This window comes from Ochotona curzoniae, unplaced genomic scaffold (assembly GCF_017591425.1).
Source record: "Ochotona curzoniae isolate NIBS_2020 unplaced genomic scaffold, NIBS_Ocur_1.0 contig_46, whole genome shotgun sequence".
NCBI classification, from domain to species: Eukaryota; Metazoa; Chordata; class Mammalia; order Lagomorpha; family Ochotonidae; genus Ochotona; species Ochotona curzoniae.
The window spans coordinates 6,711,899-6,732,321 of NW_024466340.1; the positions used below are offsets into that span (position 1 = coordinate 6,711,899).

At 47.5% G+C, this 20,423-nt stretch overlaps 1 protein-coding gene across 2 annotated transcripts in view; it reads right to left on the reverse strand.

The window, feature by feature from the left end:
• MPHOSPH9 (M-phase phosphoprotein 9) overlaps positions 1 to 20,423 on the reverse strand; it is a 43,725-nt gene that overhangs the window by 16,514 nt on the left and 6,788 nt on the right. Inside the window, exons 4-13 of one of the 2 annotated variants that reach the window (XM_040987092.1) lie at positions 19,734 to 19,823; positions 19,063 to 19,568; positions 18,004 to 18,127; positions 14,758 to 14,848; positions 13,387 to 13,493; positions 11,143 to 11,603; positions 10,689 to 10,844; positions 6,305 to 6,392; positions 3,394 to 3,609; positions 1,109 to 1,156 (exon numbers count right to left, since the gene is read on the reverse strand). In XM_040987092.1, coding sequence (XP_040843026.1) covers positions 1,109 to 1,156; positions 3,394 to 3,609; positions 6,305 to 6,392; positions 10,689 to 10,844; positions 11,143 to 11,603; positions 13,387 to 13,493; positions 14,758 to 14,848; positions 18,004 to 18,127; positions 19,063 to 19,568; positions 19,734 to 19,823 — 1,887 coding nt within the window. Of the gene's footprint in view, positions 1 to 1,108; positions 1,157 to 3,393; positions 3,610 to 6,304; positions 6,393 to 10,688; positions 10,848 to 11,142; positions 11,604 to 13,386; positions 13,494 to 14,757; positions 14,849 to 18,003; positions 18,128 to 19,062; positions 19,569 to 19,733; positions 19,824 to 20,423 lie in introns of both variants that reach the window. The other variant, XM_040987091.1, reaches the window with a different exon arrangement.

Below are 20,423 nucleotides of genomic sequence, written 5' to 3' on the forward strand. Positions count from 1 at the left end.
CCACAGAGCCCTGACCCAGCTTCCCCGATGGCCTGGGAAGGCAGCAGAGTATGGTCCAAGTCCTTGGGCCCTTCACCCACACGGGAAACCAGCAAGAAGCTCCAGGCTTCTAGCTTTGGCCCAGCCGAGCCCTGGGTGTTCTGGCCATTTGGGGAATGGACTAGCAGATGTCGCTCTGTGTAACTCTGCCTTGCAAGTTAGATAGATAGATAGATAGATAGATAGATAGATAGATAGATAAAGGGGAGGGGAAAAGAAGGGAAGCCTAGTGGAAGGGGAGGGAAGGAAAGAAGGAAGATGGAAAGAAAAAAGAAATAGTCCAGCACTTAAAGTGACAAACTTAACCACAAACTTGACTGAAACTTCAGAATAATAAAATACTACAAATCCTGACTCCCAGAACTCTTGGCTCCCAAGCCGTGCTGGGCAATCCTTTGCGCTAACCCTAGGTAATCACAACCCTGCACAAGCAGTTCCAGCATCATTGTGGGTTTTCACTAAGTTCAAACACACAGTACTCAGAATTTTCTCTGCAATGCCAGCATCTCACATGGGTGCTGCCTGCAGTCCCAGCTGCTCCACCTCCAATCCAGATCTCTGCTATGTACCCGGGAAAGCACTGGACCTCTTCCATCTACGTATGGAGTTTCTAGCCTCTGTGATGGCCTGGACCAGCCCCAGTCAGTGAGGCCATCTGGGGGGTAAAGCAGCGAATCAAAGATCTCTTCTTCCTGTCTCTCCCCCACTGTCTCCTTTGCAACTCTTCCTTTCAAACAAAACTTAAAAAAAAAAAAAAAAAAAAAGGAAAAAAGAAAACCCAAACCCCACAAATTAATTATTAGTATCTGTATGATACCTTATACTGTTCTACACAATTTTTTATCCCAATTTATCTCAAATGCCATAAACAGCCAATGATTACATATTTGTTTAATTAATGCATCTAACAATCTGTGAATTAAATAGGGCAGATATCTGAAAACCAGATAGAGGCAGCAAGTGGTCTGTTCCAACAGGTACGGGGAGTCAAGCAAGGGGGAAAGGCAGGGCTGGGCCCTGACCCCAGGCTCCGGCCTCCACCCCCACAATGCGATCCATCAGCCATTACCTTGACTTGACTGTGTTCTTTCCCAAGAGACTCATACTCTCCCAAAAGCTACAAGAAAAACAAAACACAGAATTAAACCACACAATCAAACAGACCACGCACCAATGATTCACACAGCCTTGAAGCACACCCATGCACACCCTGATGTAACACATGCAATTCTATCACTTCCCTTGCTTACTGCAAGTCTGAAATTACTTAAAGATACGAACACTATCAATACACTGAAGTTTCACAAGAGTAAAATTAATTCACACAGCTCTTTTTCAGATGCTGCATATTACTTCTGACTACACTTGCCACTGGGGAGACATATAACTCCAAAAGTCCAACACAACTGAGCACGCGGCAGAGCAGGTAAAGCTCCCACTTGGGCGCCAGCCTCTCACACTGTTTCCAGCCCAGTTCCCTGCTTTGCCTCCCGTTACCCACACGGGAGATGTGGCTGCTGGCTTCAGCTCTAACCTCCCACAGTCGTGCCCCTTTGAGGAATGAACCAATAGATGAAAAATTATCTTCCTCTTTATCCATTTGCTTCTCAAACAAATGAATCATTTAATCTTTTCTGTCATTCTGCCTTTCAGATAAATAATTTTGAAAAAAAAAAGCACTAAGGCAATACTATTAAAAAATTAGAAATACTGAAGATACATCACTTTTTAAAGCTTTTATAAAGTACATTCTTTTTTCTTTTTAAATTGGAAAGTCAGATTTATAGAGAAGAGATATATAGAGAAAGATCTTCTGTCACTGGTTCACTCCCCAAGAGGCCACAATGGCCAGAGCTGAGCTGATCCAAAGCCAAGAGCCAGGAACTTCTTCTGGGTCTACCCATGTGGGTGCAGGGTGCCAAGGCTTTGGGCCATCTTGTGCTGCTTTCACAGGCCACAAGCAAGCAGCTGGAAGGGACATGGAGCAGCCAGGACAAGAACCAATGCCCATATAGAATCTCGGCACATGCAAGGTGAGGACTTTAGCCACTAGGCTACCAAACCAGACCCTATGTTTTAAATCGTAGAAACTACAGATGAGAAATCTAACCACTGTTTTATGATCTAGTAGAAGAGTAAAAAATGCTGATAATTAAACTAGGAGACTGTGGCACAAAGATACATGCCAAGTTCAGAGCAAATTAAATACACAGATCTCACACATTTAGTATCGATCCACACTGAAGAGAGAGAAGCATCTTTAGCAGCATAAATCACATAATAAAACTAAACCGCAACACCACAAAGGAAGGCCAGATTGTAAAAATGAAAGGACAGTGTGTGTTATGTAGAAAAGTGGAAGAAAATGTTGTAAGAATTGCTTGAAGAGCTGAGAGTAATGACCTCCAGGGTAGCTGACCACTGTACAAGGTAAGTGCAGGAAATGGCTGTTGTTCATGGGACAGTTGATTAACCATTTACACAAAAGAATTTTCAAAACTAAAACAACAACAAATAGGCAAGCCTCAAGCTATTAAATGGAAAACTTCAGCAAACGGAATACTCTCAGATTATTCAGGAGTCAGAATTTAAGAAAAATACACAGGCTCAGCACGATAGCCTAGTGGCTGAATCCTTGCCTTGCAACCACCAGGATCCCATGTGGGAACCGGTTCATGTCCCAGCTGCTCCACTTCCATCCAGCTCCCTGCTTGTGACCTGGAAAAGCAATGGAGGATGCACCAGTTTTGGGGCCATGCACCCACGTGGGAGACCCAGAGGAAGCTCCTGGCTCCTGGGTTCGGATCAGCTCAGCTATGGCTGTTGACGCCACTTGGGTAGTGAAGCAGCAGATGGAAGATCTTTCTGTCTCTCGTTCTCTTGTGTAAATCTGCCTCTCCAAGAAGAATAAATAAATGTTAAAGAAAAAAATATATATATGCAACCTGATACTTTGTCTAATTTCAATGTTACACAAGCCCAAATCAAAGTGAAAAGACTCCACCAAGCACACTCTAACCCTGACTGACAGCATTGCATCCTGCCAGCAGCACAGATGTTAAGGCAGCTCCGAGGTGGACCAGCTCAAGGCAGAGCAGTGGGAGACTGATGGCATTCCATCCTGCCAGCAGCACGGATATTAAGGCAGCTCCGAGGTGGACCAGCTCAAGGCAGAGCAGTGGGAGACACCATGGTCCTAAAGCTCTGGCTTCCTGCCTCAGAGCCTCCATCAGGAGGGCGTGTGCCTGCAGCAATGACCAAGTAAAACAACTAAAGAAACCTGGGAAAAGTCAGCACTGCATTTAAGAACACAGTATGTAAAATACTTTAGCCAACCAGGCTCTGGAAACTCACATCTTGAAACATTTTGTTTTCTTGTCTCAACCTGGCTTCTTTATCATCTGAGAGTTTGTAAGCATTCTCAAAGGCTCCTTCTAGATCCTGCAGTCTAGATTTTAACCGAATGATAGTATTGTCTTTTTCTTTATTACTTGTTCTCATTTCCTCAATTCGTTCCTGCAGAAGTTTGGAGGCACTGCTGGCTGCACTGAAGCGTTCCCTCAAGTCATTCTATAAAATAAAGACAAACAAAATTCATTACTCTAATTGGAAAAATAGATTTCTCAAGCAGTAGCTAAGGAAGTATAGACATCAAAATGCAAAGGTAATAAAATGAAACATATACATTAAAATTCATGGAATAGTATGTTATATCTTAGGCTGAAAAATCTACAAGGATTATCTACTAACAACTCCATAACATTACTTTTTTTTTTTATTAAAGATTTATTTTTTATTATTTTTTTCATTGGAAAGGCGGATATACAGAGAGGAGAGACAGAGAGGAAGATCCTCCGTCCGATGATTCACTCCCCAAGTGAGCGCAACGGGCCGATACTATGCCGATCCAAAGCCAGGAGCCCCCCAGGAGCCCCCCCCCCCGGGTCTCCCACGCAGGCGCAGGGTCCCAAAGCCCTGGGCCGTCCTCAACTGCCCTCCCAGGCCACAGGCAGGGAGCTGGAAGGGAAGAGGGGCTGCCGGGATTAGAACCGGTGCCCATATGGGATCCCGGGCGCGCAAGGCGAGGACCTTTAACCACTTGTGCCACCGCGCCGGGCCCCATAACATTACTTTTAAATACACACAGTAAGCTGCCCTTTCTGCTAACAGCCTGGAAAATGCAGCAGAAAATAGCCCCAGTGCTTGGGCCCTACACCTGCATGGGGAACTCAGCTGGAGTCTCAGGCTCCTGGATCCAACCTTTCCCAGCCTCGCCCACTGCAGCCACCCAGGCAGTGAACTAGCAAGTGGAAGATCTATCCATCCTTCTCTCTCTCTCACTGTGACTTTCAAGTCAATCAATTAATCTTTAGGGAAAAAAAAACAATACAGAAAGAAGAAAGGTAGGGATTTAGTGCAGTTTGGGGGCAGACATTGGGCTGAGTGGTTCACATGCCCTCATCCCAAACGGGAGGGTGTCAGCTCAATGCCCACCTCTCACTCCTGCTGCCACAGACCTCAGCAGATCGCACAACCTTTGCTATCCACACAGGAAACGTGGGCTCGGCCCCAGCCACTGCAGGCATCTGCGGAGGGAACTAGAGGCTGGGAGCTCAGTCTCTCTCACTCTCTGCATCTCAAAAAATATATTTTTGGGTCCGGCGGCGTGGCCTCGCAGTCTAAGTCCTCGCCTTGAATGTGCCGGGATCCCATATGGGCGCCCGTTCTAATCCCGGCAGCTCCACTTCCCATCCAACTCCCTGCTTGTGGCCTGGGAAAGCAGTCAAGATGGCCCAAAGCTTTGGGACGCTGCACCCGCGTGGGAGCCCAGGAAGAAGTTCCTGGCTCCTGGCTTCGGATCGGCATAGCATCGGCCGTTGCGCTCACTTGGGGAGTGAATCATTGGACGGAAGATCTTCCTCTCTGTCTCTCCTCCCCTCTGTATATCTGACTTTCCAATAAATCTTAAATATATATATATATATATATTTTTTTTTAATTTGAAAGATAATCAAGACAGCTAAAAACATAAGTGCATATTGTCTTGTACACAAACAACAATGTCAAATCACACTAATCAAAAACCGGAAACATCCAGCACATGTTGGACAGAGACAAGACTGAATTACAGAGCGGGCGAGACCCGAGAGCGCAGCCTGAGTCAGAGGCACAAGGGACACAAGACGACTGTTGCACTGAAACCAATGTCCAAGTCAGGCAAGTCCACAGGGACACAGACCAAAGTAGTGGCTGCCGAGGGCTTGGAGGAGAGGAAGGTAGGGAGGAGGTAGGTGTGCATGGTGATGGGGGAAGAGAGAGAGAAAGCAAGCTGAGGTTGGGAACTCAAACTCATGGCTAAGACACACAGAGGACCTTCTCATGTCTGGGGCTGGTGTTGCAGCATAGTGGATAAAGCACTGCCTATGATGTTAGCACCACATATGCACGCCAATTCAAGTCCCAGCTGCTCTCCGTGCAGCCCAGGCCCCTCTAACAGCCTGGAGAAAGCAGTACAAGATGGCCCCACTGCGTGTCACCAGAAGAACTCCAATCCGGCCCTGTAGCTGTCCAGAATGAACCAGCAGAGGGGAAGAGTCTTTCTCTGTAACTCTTTCAAATAAAGAAATAGAAACGATTGTTCTTTGCCTTTTAAATGAGATACATTTTTTAAAACATAGGAATAGGCATTTGGCATCATGGCTCCAGTGCCACCTGGGATACCCGCAACCCTTATGAGGGCCCTTGTTTCAGCCCTAGCTGCTCTCCCAACTTCAGCTTCAGATTCACGTGATCGTGAGTAATTTTGTCTCGATCACCCCCGCGGGAAATCGAGAATGAGATCCTGGCTCCTGGCTTCAGCATGGTCCAGCAGGGGCTGCTGGGAAGGGAATCAGAAGACAGGAGACCTCTGTCTGTTTCTGTCTTGTTGCTTTTCAAAGAAATGTTTTTTAAAATTATGATAGCAAAAAAAAAATTACTATGGCTACACAATACTGGACATACTAAAAACTGTTGAATTGCACACTTTACAAGGGTATTTTATGTCATATAAACTATGTTCCAGTTGAAAGAAAAATATTTTAAACAGAGTTTAAGGTATCACATGAAGACAAAAACTGAAAATACATACACTTAGTTAAGAAAGTCTTCTTAGGAAGAAACACATAACTGACACGATCAGCAGCGCACTTACCATGCCAGCTGGATTAACTGGAAGGCCTTTCAACTCTAAGTCACTAGGACAATCACCCACCAAAGTGCTTACCACTTCCACTTCCAGTAAGTTATTCTTGTTTTCAAGTGTCCTCACACGACAAGTGGCTTCGTTCAAGGCACTATCCAATTGGCTACATCTAAAAATCATAAATTCAACTTTAGGACAAAAAAATCATTTTCCTTAAGAGTTTTACATAAATCTGATTCTCTAATACACAATGTTAGCAATTCCTCAACGTTACCCAAGACCAAATGCCATTTCAGTAAATTATATTCCAATAAATCTAATGGTACAGTATCTATAGAGAAAACAGGCTAAAATAATGACATGAAAAGACCCCCTACAAAGTAGTACGTGCAAAAAGTGACATGCAAACAGACATTTGTCCATGCATGTTCAGAGCAGTCAGCTCCTCACAAGAGCCCCACATAGGCACTAAGGTCAGCGTGGTGGATCACCACCAAGGACGGGTCACCACCAAGGACGGGTCACCACCAAGGACGGGTCACCACCAAGGACAGGTCACCACCAAGGACGGATCACCACCAAGGACGGGTCACCACCAAGGACGGATCACCACCAAGGACGGATCACTGAGTCCTAAAGGAAGGGAAGGATGGCCCAGGCTGCAGCAGGACGCGCCATCGCACTGAGGGAGAAAGTGCCATGAGTCCAGCCCCAGGAGACTCCAGAGCAGTAACTCGGCAGAATAGTGCACTGGGCTGGGGAGGAGGGCAACAGGGCATCCGTGCCAGCCAGGACAAGGACTTCAGGCCTGTGAGGTGAGAAGGCAGGCAGGCAGGCACAGGGCATCCGTGCCAGCCAGGACAAGGACTTCAGGTCTGTGAGGTGAGAAGGCTTCTGGAGATGGACAGCAGTGGCAGGTGCCCTGCATGTGAGTGCCTACATTTCTAAAAGGGTTAAAATGTACATACCTTAAAAAATGGTTACACTAGCAAATTTTGTTAAAGACATGGTATAATTTAAAATCAAATTAAAACTTTTATAAAGTTATAAAAGACTGGATAATCTTAGTCGTAGAGATCAGAAAATGTGTGGAAACATGGAATTCCAAGATTTCAGGGCTAGATGCTGGTGTGCATCAAGTTAAGAATCCCCTGGAAGAACCAGCCCAGCGTGGTGGCCCCACGCAGCTCCTGCCGCCATGCTCCTGGCAGGCCGCCTGGGACAGCTCCAGAGTGCAGGACTTGGATTCCACGGACTCCCTGCGGGGCCTTGGTGGAGGTTTTGTTGCCTGGAGGCATTTGGGGAGTGAACAAGTGAACAAGAGAGCTTTCTTTCCTTTCCCTCATTTCCTCCTTTTTCTTTCCCTCCCTTCTTTCTTCCTTTCCCTTGCAAACGAAAATAAATAACAAAATTGTTTGTAAGATCTATTTTTTTTTATTGGAGGAGATTTACAGAGAGAACAAAAGACAGAAAGATCTTCCATCCACTGGTTCACTCCCCAAGTGGCTACAACAGCCAGAGCTGCACCAATCCGAAGCACAAGCCTGGAGCCGCCTCAGTTTCCCACGCAGGTGCAGGGTCCAAAGGTTTTGGGCAACCCTCCACGGCTTTCCCAGGCAGGGAGCTGGGTGGAAAGTAGATCAGCTGGGTCACCAACTGGCATCCCGGCAGTTGCAAGGTAAGAATTTAGCCACTAGGCCATGATGCCAGGCACAATAAATAGCAAATTTTTAAACAAAATGGTACTGGATCCAGCTTCCAGCTAATGCCCCTGTGAAGGCAGCAGAGGCCCAAACATCACACGGGACCGGGAGGGAGCTCCGGGCTCCCACTCTGTCTTGGCCCAATCCTGACTGCTGCAACCATTTACATGCAATGTATGGAAGAACTCTCTCTCCCTCTCTTACTCCCTTCCAAGTAAATTAATAAATCTTAAAAAATAAAAGATTAATTTTGTAGCAAAAAATTTTTGAAATTCATGCATAATTTCTCATAATAGACATTTTACATAAACTTTCTCAAGACTCCTCCTCACGCATACACACATAAATGCAATGTAAGCTTTAGAGGGAGCGTTACGTCTGCAGTGCTGACAGTAGGAACTGGGATAGCTGATCTATTTTTCATAATATATCCTCTGTTCCATTTCAAACGCAATGTGCAAAGTATTGTTCCCATAACCAGTCCCATCTTACAGATGAGGAAACAAAGACAAGGACCCATGCTCCACACAGGATGTAAGCCGTTCCATGGGTACAGAGTCCACATCCCTAACCACACTTCATCCTATGAGATGCAATACTGGGACTGGTGCTAGGGCAGCAGATAAAGCCACCACCTGTAAGGCCAGCATCCCAAATGTGCACTGGTTGTCCCAGCTGCTCTACTTTGGGTCCAGCTCTGGCTGATATGTGTAGGGAAGCAATGGAAGATGGCCCAAGTCCTGGGGACATGGCACCCATATGAGAAACCCACAACAAGCTCCTGGCTCCTGGCTCCAGCCCAGCCCAGCCCAGCTCCCACGGCTGCAGTCATCCAACAGACAGAAGACCTCTCTCTTTGTCTCTGTCTTTCAAGAAAATTAAATTCTTAAAAAACAGAGATAACATGCTAAGATGACTGTTCTCAACCTGAAGGCCCCTTCACTATTTCGCTGCTGTCATCACCATACTGATTGTGATAAGCCAGGGACCACCCCTGAGGGCAGCCACTGTGCGATACCATAACCATGTCAGAGCTGGCCTTCGTGCAGGACCAGTAGAATCTGCCAACCTGTAATTTTCAGCTTGAGAAACTGGTCAGTGCCCTGACGACACTAGTTTTTGACGAGGGGAAGCACTTTTATAGTTCTAAACATCACTTCTCATTACTGCCCCCTGCGACACACAGCACCCACAATGAAAGCCACTTTCAATCCTTTTAAAAACACAAGGAAAAAAAAGTATCCTGCTGTCCATTCACATAGCCTGGTGGCCCTGACTCCAGCAGCTGGACAGCTGTGGTCAGGGAGACAACACTGACATTTACTGAAATCCTTGACATCCCACTGTTCCTTCAACTCCTGGTCTCTATGTCCTGACACATCCTAGACTCGAACCTGCTTTAGCCGACAGCACTGACCGGGCTCCTTCTCCAGCACCTTGCTGTCATCTTCAAAAAGTCCACTGGTGGGCCTGATGCGGTGGCCTAGTGGCTCAAGTCCTCGCCTTGAACACGCTGGAATCCCATATGGGCACCGGTTCTAATCCTAGCACCCCCATCTCCCATCCAGCTCCCTGCTTGTGGCCTGGGAAAGCAATCGAGGATAGCCCAAAGCCTTGGGACTCTGCACCTGCGTGGGAGACCTGGAGAAAGTTCCTGGCTCCTGGCTTCAGATTGGTTCAGCTCTAGCAGCTGCAGCCACGTGAGGAGTGGAGCAGCAGATGGAAGATTTTCCTCTCTCTCTCTCTCTCTCCTGCTCTCTGTATATCTGATTTGCCAATAAAAAGAAAATAAATCTTTAAAAAAAAGTCCACTAGAGGGCTTTCAAACTTCTCTCTTCTAACTGAAAGTACCTGTAGTCACCTTTGCCTTCTAAGAGAAAACCAGAATCTATACCCTCTATTCAGCTCTCTCATTTTTATCCTAAAGAATCTGAAGTTAGCTTTTGCCTTTTTTCAAATTTATTTACTTCTCCTCATTACTGTTCTCCCACTAGCAAAAGCAAAATGCAAGCTTGACAAGAAAAACCTCAGGAACAAGACAGCAATCAGTAACTTCTGAACAAAGTCTAGCTCCGTTATAGTTCTCACAGCCAAGCTGAGTCCTGCCTGCTCCACTTCCGAGCCAGTTCCCTGCTAATGCCCTTGGAAAAGCAATGGGGAACGGCTCAAAGCCTTGTGCCCTGCACCCATGCAGAGCCAGAAGAAGCTCCTGGCTCTTAGCTTCACCCTGGTCCAGCTCCAGCAGCTGGGGTCATTTGAAAAGTGAACCAGCAGATGGAAGCTCAGTCTCTACTTCTCACTCTGTCACTCTTTCAAATAAAAATAAACAAACTTAAAAAAAAAAAAGAGTGTTAAATCAGACCCAGCATGGTAGCCTAGTGGCTAAAGTCTTTCCCTCTTGAGTGGGATCCCATATGGGCACCGGTTCTAATCCCGGCAGCCCCTCTTCCCATCCAGCTCCCTGCTTGTGGCCTGGGAAAGCAGTCGAGGACGGCCTAAAGCTTTAAGTCCCTGCACACACGTGGGAGACCCAGACGCTGCTCCTGGCTCAGATCAGCTGAGCTCCAGCCATTGCAGCCACGTGGGGAGTGAACCACCAGAAGGAAGATCTGCCTCTCTGTCAGTCCTCCTCTCTGAATATCTGCCTTTCCAATTTAAAAAAAAAATTTAAGTTTAAAAAATTAAGTATTTCATCATAATGTTTCTGCAAACACTGCATCCAAGATGAACAAACACCAACTTCAGAGTTCAATAAGCTTTACCTGTCGACAAGAATTTGATTGGTTTTCTTCCAGTCTTCGACAGCCGACATCTCCTTTGCCTCCAGCTTCTGCTTCAAACTAGCAATTTCTGACTCATAATAAGCGCGAAGATCTGCCACGTGCCGGGCATGCTTCTCCTTCAGGGTCTGCCTAATTCTGCTGAAGGTAAAACAGTCACGAGGGAGCCCATCCCCACACTGACCTCCCACTGAGCAAGCACAGGGTCAGCCCTGCAAGCACAGACGCAGCCTGTTTCCTTTGAACACCCACAAAGTCAAGTCACAAAAAGCTAGCAGGTGAAAATCCCCTAAAAATGAAATAATCTATTTTAAAATTACTGTACTTTTTTAGTGAAGATTATAAGCATTACTGGTGTTAGTCAACTCCATTCATAATTCAATCAGACATCAGAGAAAATCTAGTAACATTACAAGCCATTCACTGAAATACATACTTAGACAATATCACAGGATCGTCCAAGGAAGTCAATGCAATGCATTCTGGGACACTGTTGGCTGTACCTGGAAGCTGGGACTGACTGACCGAGGTCGAAGCAACCAAGACAGCGTGTTCTTCGTCTACAGTGTTGACCGAGAGGTCATTACTAGCGAGAGTGTACACCGAGGGGAACGTGGAACTGCTCCTGCTCTGGGTCTGGAACATGTGGTTCTTCCAAGAGTCCACAGGTGACGCCTGGGTCTTTGAAGGATACTTGGGGAATCCAGACAGCTGAGCAGCAATGTTACTTGTTTGAGAAAATGAGTCTATGTCAGAGTGACTAGACACGCTGGGTTCTAGAACGGAGTCCGGAGAAAAGGATATTCTGTCATCAAGGGTGTTGACAAAGTCACGTGGTGGAGGCCCAGACACCTGCTGAGTGGCCTTCATGCGCAGTGCTGGATCCAGGGTCAGCACCTAGAAACGGGGCAGCACATAGCATGCTCAGGGCATAAGGCACGTCAGGCTGGGTTTAAGCTAGGCAGAACTGCTTCTCCGGGGCAGGTGGAGTGTAAGGGACCTTGGAGGCATGCAGCATTTGGCTGTCAGCTCAGCGCTGACAAGGTGGCCTCTGGAAGCTGATTGGCTTAGAAATCAAAGCAGGACTCTCCAAGCTAGCTGCTGTGTTTCCTTTTCCGATCAGTATTCTCATTACTAGCATCAGATTGGAAGACATGAAACAAAATTACGTAAGTGGTAATATCAGTAGCGTAAAGATTCAAGAATAACAGTGTGAGCTCCACACAGAGGTTTGGTCTGGGTCCAGCACTGCAGCTTAGCATCTTAAGTCTTAGCCTTGCTTCTGCCAGCTTCCCATATGGGTGCTGGTTCAGATCCCAGCTGTTCCACTTCCCATTCCAGCTCCCCACTTGTGGCCTGGGAAAGCAGTCGAGGACAGCCCAAAGCCTTGGGACACTGTACCCACGTGGGAGACCCAGATGAGGCTCCTGGATTTGACCCGCCCCAGACCTCGGTATAGGGCCAGTGAACCAGTGGATGGAAGCTTTCTCTCCCTCACCCTTTCAAACAAGCAAAACAAAAATATAAATCTATGTGAAGTCTAAAACCCTTGCACAAGAACAAAGCACCAATCTAGAAGGCAAGTACTCCGTAACGGCACAGGTAACCAGCCCCTTGAGATGCTCAAATCCTCTTGGAGGTCCCTGCTGACGCCAACCCTGACAGGCAGGAGAAATGGCTCTAGGGGTTGGGTCCCCTCTACCCTGTGTGGGAGGCTCATGTTGAGTTCCAGGTCCCCAGCTCTGGCTCGTCCAGCCCTGGCTCTTGCGTATGTTTATGGAGTGAATCAGTAGATTGAATATCTCTGTCTCTCCACCTTAGGAGTGAATAAAAACAATTTTTTAAACAAGACACTGTATCAGCACAATTGGTGCTTTTTCCTTCATGTAACATGAACTAGGAAACCTAGGAACCAAAGACAGCAAAAGGGAGGTCCTGCAGGTGTCAAGCCACGGGGCCTCGTCCCCCACAGGGGCCCCCCATTTCCTTCCCATCACGCTCACCTGTTCCCCTCTGCGCCTTGCCTCAGGTGTGAGCATTGGCTTCTGTCACTCTCTAGGACTCCCAAGTTTCTCAAGGACCTGGGTGTCCCAATGCCCCATCTGCCCAGACAAGTTCCCCTGGCCACTTCAGTCCTGTCTTTCCTGTTCCCAAATGTCTCTCTCTCATACCTTACCACACACAGAGCAACAGGAGCATGCTTCATGAAGCTCATGGGAAGGCCCCGCACGTCCACTTCAACGTCACATGCTCAACACTCCCAGTGCTCCGCTCAACACAACCAAAATATTTACATTCCTTGCTTGAAGTACACTGATGCAGCAAACTAAGCTACTCACAACTTACGGCAAAGGCAGATCAGCAGGAGATGTGACAGGACGGAAAAACATCAGGCTAGAAAAGGGCCCAAGCTCATAGCTAAGGACATACTAGATATAAAATACCAGGCACAAATCTTCTCATTTAATGTCACAAAACATTAGTAGATTTCATAGGATTACACAGGGAAGAAATTTAAAATTAGATGAACCTGACTCTAAATCCCAAGCTTTCACTGCTATATCAGAAGCTAAAAACACAAAATTCATAATGGACTTAATGTCATGCCTGTGGGCAGGCACGCATGCGTGCGCACACACACACACACACACACACACGGGCGCACACGATTTCAGGTTACCTGGCTTGGTGACAGGTCTGTGCAGGGGGAGGGGATTAATGCCTTCTCTAAAGTGTCAGGCAAAGAGCGGTACAGGTCCTTCTCCTCCAGCCTCCAGTAGGTCAGTCCTGAAGCACAAGGCACCGGGCAGAGAGCCGTGAGAGAAGACGACAACACTCCCCCCACCCCCTGCAATTGTCAACTCTTTCATTTTTTTAGATTCATTTTTTATTTTTTTTGGAAAGCCAGATATACAGAGAGGAGAGACAGAGAGGAGGATCTTCCATCTGCTGGTTCATGCCCCAAGCGGCCGCAACAGCCAGAGCTGCACCGATCCAAACCCAGGAGCCTCTTCCAGGTCTCCCACACAGGTGCAGGGTCCCAAGGTTTTGGCCCATCCTCAACTATTTTCCCACCCAGCTAGATGGGAAGCGGGGCCAGCGGGATTAGAGCAGACACCCATATGGGATCCCAGCACATATAAGGCGAGAACATTAGCAGTTAGGCTACAGTGCCAGGCCTGACCACAACACTTTCTCATGACAAATTAAACTGAACACAGTCAGGTGATCTAAATAAGCTCTCAAAAAGCTCACATGGGCTACTATGTCCAGAACAAACTGAATGGAGAGGATGGGAGCACGGAGGTCAACCTGGAAGCCTGCAGGCACCCGGGGGCAGATGAGGGTGAAGGTGGCAAGAAGTGGCCGGGTCCTGGAGCCCCACCTTGGGCAAAGCAAATTCATCCTGATGAGCTGGACGTGGGGGGTGAGGGGGAGGGAGTCGGTGTATAGAGTGGTTAAGAGGAGAACAGTTCACCCCAGAACACTAAGTGATGGCTCACAGAGGGTCTGAGTTTGCTAGTCGTCACGAAGCAAGTGAAGCTGGATGAGGCCTCTGCAGCTCTTCAAAATCACGGCCAAAGGGTTGATGTTGTGGAGCAGTAGGTGAAGCTGCTGTCTGTAATGAATGTCAGCATCCCAAATGGATGCTAGATCCTGTCCTGGCTGCTCCCCTTTCGATACAGATCTCTGCTAAGGGCCTGGGAAAGCAGCTCAGGAGGGTCTAAGGCCCTGAGCCACCTGAGAAAACTTCATGGGAAAACCCAGAAGAAGCTTCTGGCTCCCAGTTTTGGACCCACCCAGTTCCAACCAGTGTGGCCATTTGGAAGTGAACCAGCAGATGGAAGATCTCCGTCCGTCTCCTTCCCTCTCTGTAAGTCTGCCTTTCAAATAAAAATAAATAAATCTTCAATTTGAAAAGTGTATTTGTTTGTGTGTTTAATCTAGGCAAGGAGAGAAGTTACAGCTGCCACAGGCACCCCACTCCACACTGATGGTTCATAGCTGGGACACAGGCAGAAGAGAAGCTTCCAGAATGTAGGCACCATACCTGTCCCTGAGTCAGACTCCCAGCAGGACGGACTCTCCTCTGGTTTACTGAGGTAAAAAGTATGAGGACGCATGGCGGTAGCAAAATCAGCCTACAAATCAAAAAATGCAAAAGGCTGGTTAGCACAGGCTTGGGAGCAAGGGCAGGGGCCCACCAGGGGCCGGGGCCCGCGGGGTGACAGAGAAGGAAGCCAGGACACCCACAGGGCAAGAACGCCAAGTGACAGGAACGAACAGGGAAGGGCTTTCTTTGCCCAGGTAGTTTACTGATGCTTATGTTGGTTCTCTGAAGAGCCAGAGAAAACTGGAGCAAGTGTCAGAGAATGAGTTCAGGACTAAAATGCATTTGAAATTTGCCTTCTACTTCCCAAGGAAACTGCAAAGTGGCTAGAATTAAAGCTATTAAGTATCAAAACTAATGTAAAAGCCATTACAATTCATGCATTATCATACCTGTAAATAATCAAATTCACTTTGTCCACCACAAAGCAATAACATAAACCTAGAATGACAAGCTGCTTCTTTGTAACTGCTTATGAATCCAGAACAGCCTGAAAACAAAAATCCTTCATTTCTCCTCACCATCTCTGACACTGTCCACATTTCTCACAAACTTTCAACCAGAAGTCTTCTCAACAGTTCTGCCAGCTCTGGTAACTCCTCGCGCACGTGCTTACAAGACCCCAGGCAGGGTGCCAGGCAGGGTGGCAGAAACCACCACACTGCCCTCCCGGAGACTCATCCAGAGCACTACACAACCTCCAGGAGGGACTTTCAAACTCACCTTTTGTCTCTTTCACTCAGGACAGAAAGGACCAGGAGAGGCGACAGCATGACCAAGGCTAGTAACCCCAAAACAAAGACATTTGTCCCACCTGAACTCTCAGCGGAAACGTCAAAGCCCAGGCTGACACACAGGCCAGGAGCTGCCTGCCCCGGGCAGACAAGGCCAGGGTTTCTTGGGCTTTTTTTTTTTTTAATGTTATTTATTTTTAATGTTATTTTTATTTATTCAGAATTACACAGAGAGGAGACAGCGAAATCTCCCTTTCATCAGGTCACTTCCCCAATGGCCATAACAGCTGGAGCTTAGCTGATCCAAAGCCAGGAGCCAGGAGCTTCTTCGAGGTCTCCGACGCATGTATACGATTGCTTTAGGCCATCCCCCACAGCGGCCCATGCCATGAGCAGGTTGCTGGATCAGAAGTGAAGCAGCCAGAACATGAACTGGCACCCATATGAGATTCTGGCACCACAGATGGGGTCTCAGCACATTATGACACAGCACTGGGCCAAGAGAGCCAGCTTATAATAATAATAATAATAATAATAATAATAATAATAATAATAATAATAATAAAAATAAAACAACGCCATGCGATGCAGAGATGCCATCATCAGCCCAACATGATTTTACCTCAGAACAGTTTCAGACGACCCTGAATTCCTCGGAAAAGAGAATGATACAAGACAACAGACAGGAAAAACGGGCACTGGGCATCCCTTTTGCCAAACAATGTACAATTTTTTAAAAGATCTATTTATTTTCATTGCAAAGTCAGATATACATAGAGGAGGAGAAACAAAGAGAAAGATCTTCCATCCAATGATCCACTCCCTCAGGGACAGCAACGGCCAGCGCTGCGCTGTTTCGAAGCCAGGAACCAGGAACTTCCTCTAGGTCTCCCATGCAGGTGCAGGGTCCCAAGGCTTTGGGCCATCCTCGACTACTTTTCCAGGCCACAAGCAGGGAGCTGGATGGGAAGTGAAGCCTCTGGGATTAGAACTGGCGCCCACATGAGATCCTGGCATGCTTAAGGTGAGGACCCTAGCCACTAGCCTGCTGAGCTGGACCCTGTACCATGTGGGAGAATGGGAAGGGAAGAAGCTCCTGGCTCCTGGATTTGATTGGCTCAGCTCCAGCCTTTGAGGCCACTTAGGGAGCGAACCAGAGGATGGAAAATCTTTTTCTCTGTATATGTGCCTTTCCAATGGAAAGAAAGAAAAAAAAAAAAAAAGACAACAAGAACACCAGTGGCCACCCGGCACACAAGCACCGGAGTGTGCCAGAAGGGCAAGTCTCAAGATGTTCTCAACCCTAACCTAGCAAGAGGCAGAAAAGAGCCAGTGTGGAGGAAAAGAGGCCTCCGTCCAGGCCAACCGACTCCACCAGACAAGGCCGCAGGGCCCTGCAGGGCATCCAGGCTCCAGACAGCAGAACGGTTAGGTAAGAACAGCTTGTCCACAAGAGAGCCCCCTCCGGGAACTAAACGGTGCTTCCAGAAAGGAGCGACCCGGTGAGAATAACGGGCCTGTCCAGAACAGAACTACCACATGCGTGCCAACAGCTTTCCGTGTCCCCAAGAAGCTTTTCTGATTTGTGCAGATCCCCTCTTCCTCAACCCAAATCTGAAAACGTCCAAAGAACAGTGACATTATCAAGATTAACTATCATGAGCTGAAGAGAACAGGTACTGGAAGCAAACAGCCGCAGGGCCACACGAGGGTGAAGGACCATCCTCTGCGAACACGGACAGACTGAGGAGGATGACCCAGACACAGCCACGTGCTACAACTATCAGGCTGGCACAGGCAAATCTGATCAGGCAATTTCAATATGTTATACTAAATAATGCTAACCTAGAAAAATCTAAGCCAGTAAGGCTACAAATACATATTAAAACTTCCTCCTGGGACAGCTATGTTACTGTGGTGTGATTTAAGCTACCACCAGTGATCCCACCATGAGCGTCGGCAAAAGTCCAGCTGCTCCCTTCTGACCCAGCTCCCTGCTGACTGCCGGGAAAGCAGCAGAAGGTGGCCCAAGCGCCTGAGAGACCCAGAAGAAGCTTCTCTCTTGTGGTTTCAGCCTGGCCACTGCAGCCATTTGGGAAGTGAACCAGCACATGGTTGATTTCTCTTTCTGTAACCCTGCACCTATGTGGAAGACCTGGAGGAAGTTCCTGGCTCCTGGCTTTGAATAGGCTTATGTCCAGCCACTGAGGTCACTTGAGAAGTGAATCAACAGACGGAAGATCTTTCTGTCTTTCCTCCTCTCTGTATATTTGAATTTTCAATTAAAAAATAAATCTTAAAAAGCAATACAACAATTCGGTATTTTCAATCCTGTGAGATACCCAGATACGTGAATGAGCAAATAATGTAAAAGAAAGGACAGCGCTGAGCGTCCAGTGAAGCCACACACTCCGCAGCGGCTGGCACGGCGGGGGACGTGACGGGCACCCACCTGCTCGCTGGGGGACCGCCTGCTTTGCTCATTTCCTTGCTTAGACCTTGAACATGCTTCCTCTCGTGCTCTGTTTGATTGGCTCTGCTCCAGCTTTTGTGCCCATGATGTGAGCGATTTGCTACTGAAAGGAAGAAAATTAAATTACTGCCTTGAGATCTATTTTGAGTTTTTTAAGAAAGACAGTGCTTCCTTAATTTCTTTCTCAACTTCCTACTAACAAAGGCAAAGTAAACACAGGAACAACAGTGACTTACAATGAACCAACTCCGCAACCCTGGAACAAAGCAAGTATGATCAGAGCGGTCCTTCCAACCATGAAACGTAACTCTAGAGTGGAGGCATATTTACTGTCAGGGACTCACAATTACAGCTGAGAGTAGGCAAGAATCGTGTTGCTATGATTAAACACATTATTTTAATTCATGAACTTGGAGGTGGCTCAGCAGGCCATATAAGTGCTGGTTTAATTTTTGGTTGCTCTACTTCCCATCCAGTGCTCCAATCGTGCATCTAGAAAAGCAGCTGAAGATGGTGCAAAACCCTGGACCACTGCCATCCACCTGCAGACCCAGGTGGAGCTCCTGAGTCCTGGCTCTTACCTGCCCAGGACCTGTTACGGCCATCGTGAGAGTGAACCGGCAGACACCAGACACAAGATCTCTCACTCATTTTTTAAAGATTTATTTATTTTCATTGGAAAGACTGATATACAAAGAAAAGGAGAGACAGAGAGGAAGATCTTCCATCTGATGCTTCACTCCCCAAGCAGCCGCAACGGCTGAAGCTGAGCCAATCCGAAGCCAGGAGCCAGGAGCCTCGAGCCTCTTACGGGTCTGCCACATGGGTGCAGGGTCCCAAGGCTTTGGGCCATCCTTGACTGCTTTCCCAGGCCACAAGCAGGGAGCTGGATGGGAAGTGGAGCAGCTCAGAGTGACACTGGTGCCTGCACAGGACATCAATGCTGCAGACTCTACCCACTAGGTCACAGCTACACTCAACATCTTACACAGACAAATAGAAAAAAAATCCTTCCTTCAGCAGAGTAATTCTACTCACCTACTTGTTTGCCCGTTACATACTTCAGAAATCTTATCTTCTGCAAGAAACTTGTGTTCCAATTCCCCAGGGAAAATGGAGCCCCCCTCTGCTGTTGAAGAGTCACAGGGCTCTTCAGTGGTCTGCGTGTAAAATGTCTTGTGTTTCACACCGTGCCCAGGTGAGCCCATCTGGTCCCTGGGGGCCCCACACTGCCCTTCAGAGGTGCCTGGGGACTCCATGGCCCAGTCGGAATTTAATTCTGAGATGCAGAAGGTGCCGTAGCCACTGCTCACGGAGCTGCTGTCCACGGCGCTGTCCGGCGGGGGGCACGCCGCACGCCGCGCCTCAGGCTCCTTAGGCTCAGGGCAGCTGTCACCACGCTCATGTCTCCCACTGCTCGGAGACAAAAAACCCATTTGACTCTCGGAAGACACTTGTTTGCTGGAAGAACTTCTACCACAGGAAACCCAGGAAACATCACTGGTCTGCAGTTTGACTAAATTCTTGATCTCTTCCTGTATACACTGGAAAGGAAAAATTGTAGATTTGGGTAAAAAAAAGAGCATTAAACATCACAATATTCTGAAGTGTAATAAGTCATTGCTCTGATGATGTGGTGGTGCTTTATCATCACTGCTATACAAAGCTGATCTGGCACACTAACTGGTTTTTCTTCAAATCTCAAATACCTGAATCTGGTGGTGGAACTGCTCCTGCTGGGCGACAATCTGCTCCTGGCATTGCTTCTCCACCAAACTGAAGAGCTGGAACCACCTGGTCTATGAAATGATAAAATGCTTGTTAAAAATCAGTCTGACCTTAGTGTTTCACACAAACTTCCCCCAGTAAGAAAAGGCCTTTCCCTGCAATCTGCCAGCCAAATTAAGCAAATGGATACATGTATTTGGAGCAACAACAGGACAGAGGCTTGGCTACCCGCAGCTCACCTGCAGTCCGGGGAAATCTCAAGGCCTAAACCAGACAGATCTGATTTCTCCAAGGACACTGTGGTCTGCTGTCACCTGCGCGACGCTCACCTGCACCTCATCCGTGTGAGAGGCCTGTCCTTCCTGCCTAACAGCTACTGACTTTCATTAAACTGTGTCCAAAAGATCCCAGATCCTAAGACAAGAAATGGCTTGGGTTTCTGAGAATATAATCCCCCCCAGCTTAATTGCGTTTCAAGGAAGAGACCTCTTTAATGTAAGGTATTAGTGTTCCAAAGTCCTGCAACAATGAAAATTTAAAGAAAAAAGTGACTCACAAAACCTACAGAACTGCCTCTCGTCTGACTGCAGGCCATGACCCACTGTAACTCCCACAGGCAGTCAGCGCCTCAGCCAGCACCAGGCGAAGCCAGGAGCGTTAAGTAGGGAGCT